The sequence below is a fragment of the Cibotium barometz genome, chromosome 33, assembly GCF_041138505.1.
Source record: "Cibotium barometz isolate CiBa-2024 chromosome 33, ASM4113850v1, whole genome shotgun sequence".
NCBI classification, from domain to species: Eukaryota; Viridiplantae; Streptophyta; class Polypodiopsida; order Cyatheales; family Cibotiaceae; genus Cibotium; species Cibotium barometz.
In genome coordinates, this window is record NC_141078.1 from 38,486,302 (window position 1) to 38,491,912 (window position 5,611).

At 41.9% G+C, this 5,611-nt stretch overlaps 1 protein-coding gene across 1 annotated transcript; it reads right to left on the reverse strand.

Moving 5' to 3' along the window:
• Nucleotides 1-1,705: 1,705 nt before the first annotated feature.
• On the reverse strand, nucleotides 1,706-3,941 carry LOC147619544 (cysteine protease XCP1-like). The gene is made up of 4 exons (XM_086773562.1): nucleotides 3,375-3,941; nucleotides 2,335-2,585; nucleotides 2,104-2,238; nucleotides 1,706-1,997 (listed from the first exon to the last, which is right to left on the reverse strand). The coding sequence occupies exons 1-4, from the start codon at nucleotides 3,859-3,861 to the stop codon at nucleotides 1,884-1,886; spliced, it is 987 nt and encodes a 328-aa protein (XP_086629688.1). The 5' UTR covers nucleotides 3,862-3,941; the 3' UTR covers nucleotides 1,706-1,883.
• Between the last annotated feature and the right edge of the window lie 1,670 nt (nucleotides 3,942-5,611).

A 5,611-nucleotide genomic window follows, 5' to 3' on the forward strand; every position in this document is an offset into this window, starting at 1 on the left:
TTGGATGATATGGTTTGTTCCATGCAATTGGACTCAAAGTAGGGTGGATGATATGGTTTGTTCCATGCAATTGGACTCAAAGTAGGGTGGCCACTAATAGTCTATCATACAAGTAGCCCTAGATTCTATATACACACTTTGCACCTTCCATGAAGAGTTGAGGCTATGCATCAATTGTTATAATATTTTTTAAATTATTATACATGGTGCTACTCATCAAACTTTGTGATTCTATAAGTGTCATTCAATATCTAGTTGGATACAACACCACAAACAAAATTTAAAAAAGGAAGCATATGCACTATTAAAGGTGTTACGTGGGCCTCAAATTGTTGCACTATTGTTAACATGCTTTTTTCATATTTCACTCAAAATAATTAAATCAACCTTTACTTTACTTCTATATATAACACTTCATTATGCCTTTTTTAAATTGAATGTTTAAGGTCATTATATCTCATTTACTAATAAAGATTTGGTCAGTTTTGTTTAGACAAGTAAGGTCTTTTGGCCTCTCTCTCTCTCTCTCTCTCTCTCTCTCTCTCTCTCTCTCTCTCTAAATTTGGTGGAAAGAAGTAGGTCTCTCTCTAACTCTCTCTCTCTCTCCCAAGTAGATCCCTTGCAGATTCTTTTTAAATTCTATATATGAAGGGGTTCACACTTGTTTAACTCCATCTTGAAACATAGGGTATTAGTAGATATAGATTCATTACATGTGAACACGGACTCATGGAACTAAGTTCACTCCTCTATGAAGGGACTTAAAACTTCTAATATAGATTCATTGATTGTGAATGTGGACTCATTGACCTATGTTCACTCCTCTATGAAGGGATGACACTTCTCTTCAACTCCATCTTGCCACTTAGGGTGTTAGATATAGATCCATTTCATGTGAACATGGACTCATTGACCTTTTTTCACTCCTTCATATATTGAAGTGACTCAACACATTTATCAAAGACATGCTTTGCAATGCCCATAATATGCGTTTACAATCAGAGAAGGAGATAACATTTATCAACCCCTTACTTTCAATCCACATGTTAGGCTCACAAACAAATTAATCAAAATCAAATTGTCATTTAACAAAAATCTATGAAATGTATAGAAAAATATTCTGAATCACAAATCTTTGAAACAACGTGATTTTTCCTATATAGTGAACAATAGATATATGCCCCATTTAGCACCATCCTTGTAGCTTAATGAAGGCTCAAGAATGATGAGCGAAGGTCTATAATGTGCTTTGAAGCCCATGCCGACATTTTAAAATATGCCTTAGATAAATATTTAACTCTATGCAAAATTTTTGGGATAATATATGATTTTTGACTCAACCCTCCTACCAACCCATGGACATCATATTGAGCCATTAGGACTTGTTCTTCTATACATTCAAAAGCAAAACTTGAATTATTAGGACTTGGTGCTCTTCATATTCGAAAAAATGACTTGTTGTACTTTGATGCCCTTAGCTAGATTTTAAGATATGGCTTAGATAATTCTAATTTTTTGGGGAAGTGTATTGTTTTAAAAAACACTTGAGTAGTCAAGACTTGTTGCATTTTATATTCAGAAAGGTGAGTTAAGCAATTAGGAATTTATGCTCTCTACATTCTCTTTGTTTCTATTACCAAATCCTAAATGCAATGATGAATGAAAGCATAAGATCCCTGAGCTCACACTAAGTAAAATAATATAGTTTTCTATAATTGGCTAAAATCCAAATTGTCTATCTCTTGCATATTTAAGGCATGAGAATGCCTACACGATAGCATACGATGGAATGGAGTTGATGTCGCAAATGCCATTTGGAATATTTGTGTTTCTAGCAATATGCATGTAACCATCTATTCCCCACTGTGTTCCCCAAGAGTTCTTCAAAATCCAAAAATCATTGCCGTCTTGGGAGTCCCAGCCCACAATCTCGCTGCAGTGTGAGTGAGGTCACTAACTTCGCTCCCTGGACAATCGGCCTCAACACCAAATATACCCTGTAGACAAAACGCATGGATTGCAAGGTAAGGGTAAATACAAGGGGGAGAAAACACATGGATTACAATAATTGTTAAGAGAAAGGGAAGTGAGATCATCCTTTACCCCATTGTAGAGATAGAAATCTTGTGCATGTCCGTTGATATAGACTACCACAGGTTGTTGGGCCACCGAGCATAGCAATGCTTCCTCATCATTGCGAGGCAGATCCACATAGGTGGTGATGGTAGCGACAACTCCCTAAGAAAAAACGTATACAAAGGTGAATGATGTCTCTTATGCTTACATGCATGAATGGTGAAGCTATGAATGACTAGACGTGTGCGAATTTCTAACCGCTAGTTCCTTCTCCATGCAAGTTGGTGCTTCGGTCTGATTTGTAATCGTGTAGGGGTAAATTGCGTCCGCATTGATGCCTCCATTTTGGACCACCCAAGAGAATGCATACTCGGGGAACCCTCCGTCACAACCCCAGTTGTCTTTCACACAGCTAACCAGCTCTTGCACCGAAAGGCTCGTTAGATTCTCAGTTTTGATGGCATAAGCACCCTCCATCGCCGCTACAGTAGCGAAAGCCCAACAACTTCCTACGTAACAATCGAAAGGTTGTTTTGATGATAAACCATTGGGTTCGTGACATGTAAATGGAAAGTTGACATCCTCATGTGTGTACTTGTATGTCCTACCACCATTGTATACTTAAATTCTAATTTTATCTACCTAGTAGATTGTGTGAGTGAGAGAGAGCCAGGGAGAGGGAGAGGATGTGTACTTGTATGTCCTACCACCATTGCATACTTCAACTCTAATTTTGTCCATCTAGATTGTGTGAGTGAGAGAGAGCGAGGGAAGGAGAGGGAGAGGAGTGTGTGAATAGCTGACCACACATATGCTCTATTTATAATGACACTATCCCCACACTTGCGACCTTAAACCAAAGGTCACACATCTACTCTATTTATGATGACACTATACCCACACTTGCAACCTAAACATAAGATGTAGGTATAGTACTAGATGTGAAAGATGAGATGAGTGTTTTAAAGTCATATCTAGGCTAGCACACTAAATGTGGATCAAGCTAGCACAGTGCATATGATCCACTATGATGACACCACATTCCATGACTTGAACCCTACTATACTAATATGAGAGATGAGATGAGTGTTTCAAAGTCAAAGCTAAGATAGCGAACTACATCTGATCCACATGATGACACCGTTCCCAGACTTGGACCTCGGATCTCTCAACAAAAGATCCTACTATGCTTGTACATGACGGATGAGCTAATGGACCACATGCTCTACGACAGTCGGGGTCTCTACATAACAAAGTAGTAGCCAAGCCAAAGGATCCACATCCACAAGTTGCCTTACCACAATTATCCCCTTGATATTTGACGTCAGTGACGGCTCCTTTTTCCCGCCAATCCAATCTGGTGGGCAGGGACGACGTGTCACATGCGGATTCGTCACCAGAGCCGTCGGAGTGGGCCTTAAGACTTCGTGGCGGTGGTGGACTAGGGAGACGCATCAGTTGCTGTGCGGAGAACTCCTCGAGGGTCAGGTCTGTAAATTGGTTTAGACCCAATGTGAAGGAGGACTGGTCTTTGTTACGCGCGGTTATGTATTGCAAGTTAGCCTTGAAGATCTCGTAGCGAGATTGCTTGTGTGCAAGGCCCTCGTAGCTCTTGCCAAACCTTGCAACCCAATCGTCGAAGAGCATGGGAGCGACGCTGTCGTCTAACTTTAGCTGCCCACTAGATTGGAAGCCCTCAAGGCCGGGCCTTGTTGCATTGACCATTAGTGTCGATATTGAAAGCATTGCAATTAGAGCCAGCACTATATTATTGCAAGATGCCATGGCGACGTCAAGAGCAGAGTCGAAAGAATGCTAGGATGATTGTGCCCTAAAAACTTGTGTATACAATGGTAGGCATAAGGTAGTGGGTGGTGTGTGCACTGTGCAATGGCCAGCCCGAACGCCAGCCTTTTGAAGACGGAGAACCCGATTGCGCCTCGAGAGATTCCCAGCTCCCAAAGCCCGCAAAAACTAATTTGCCGACTCGCAAGCAGTACGTTGTTGTCTGTTCCTCTCAACTGTTTTCTGAGTCGTGAGTCGGCAACAAGCCTCCAAAATCTAGATGTGAGCCGTAATGAGAACATAAGATAGATTTTGAATTTCCAGTAAAATACCACACTAAAGAACATCAAATTGTGTGTATGAATATATATGTCATACCCATAAATAAAGTGGAGTGTATAAAACATAAAAAGCTCAAATACAAGTCAATAATTCAAATACATGACGCTTGTTTCTTTCTCAAAGATATGGCATGTCTTAAAAGAATACATGTGGTTTTAGCACCCTTGATACTAAATTGTAGAAAGAAAACTATTGTATCTCTTAAAAGAAGGCACTTGCTATGTTAAGCATTTTCTAGAGAATGCTTTTTTTAGTGAGCATTTTCTAGAGAATGCTTTTTTTAGAGTCGGGTAAGCATTTTCTAATGAGCGCTTTTTTGGAATCGGGCAAGTAGATTCCAAAAATGATTCCCTCCCTCCATCAAGAGTGCCACATGTGTTGTGAATGTAACACACGTGGCATTTTGACATGTATTGCGCATGAAACACACGTGGTGGGAGGAGCCATGTGTGTTGCATACGCAACATGCATGTGTGTGTTACACATGCAACACATCTGGTGCCTCCCATCATGTGTTGGATAGGTGTGTTGGCCACGTATAATGCCCAAACTTGGAAAACACATGTGGCATTAGCACTGCCATGAGTGTGGCCTGCACACAAGAAGGTCACATAGCAGTGCCATGTAAATGGGCCTCTCCCTCCCTCCCCCTCTCTCTCTCTCTCTCACACACACATACACACATGTTTACCCTCCAACTTCCCTCCCACCTCTCTCTCTCTCTCTCTCTCTCTCTTTCTCTCCCCCTCCCTCTCTCTCTCTCTCTCATACACACACACACACATTTCCCCCCACCCCCACCCCCACCCCCTTCCCATTCTCTCTCTCTCACACACACACGTTTATCCACCCACTTCCTCCCCCCCCTCTCTCTCACTTTCTCTCCCTCTCCCTCTCTTTCTCTCTCTCTCTCACACACACACACACATTTTCCCCCACCCCCACCCCCTTCCCATTCTCTCTCTCTCACACACACACATTTATCCCCCCACTTCTTCCCCCCCCTTCTCTCTCTCTCTCTCTCTCTCTCTCTCTCTCTCTCTCTCACACACACACACACACACACACACACACATTGATAGATGTGTGTGTGTGCGTGTGCATGTGTTTGTACACAAAGTAATATATACTATTAGCATATCTGTAAGTGTTGTGTGTGCAAGCACATACACAAATGTATAAAGGTTGTATAAAGATATAATCCTCTTCGAATGCAGCATGTGGCACCTTCCACCGTAGTAGCAGGCACTATTAAATTCTCCCTACCTCTCGTACCCCTCTCACCCTCCACTCCCCTCTCACCCTCTTACACCCCTCTCGCCTTTAAATCCTCCACTCTCACCCCCTCTCAACCCTCCACTCCTGCCCCCTCTCACCGTCTCACACTCTCATACCCCTCTCACCATCT

Coding starts and splice junctions, on each gene's coding strand:
- LOC147619544 (XM_086773562.1), bottom strand. CDS start 3,861: ATGGCATCTTGCAATAATATAGTGCTGGCTCTAATTGCAATGCTTTCA. Junction 2,586..3,374: donor ATATCAAGGGGATAATTGTG/GTAAGGCAACTT, acceptor ATTGTTACGTAG/GAAGTTGTTGGGCTTTCGCT. Junction 2,239..2,334: donor GCATGGAGAAGGAACTAGCG/GTTAGAAATTCG, acceptor GTTTTTTCTTAG/GGAGTTGTCGCTACCATCAC.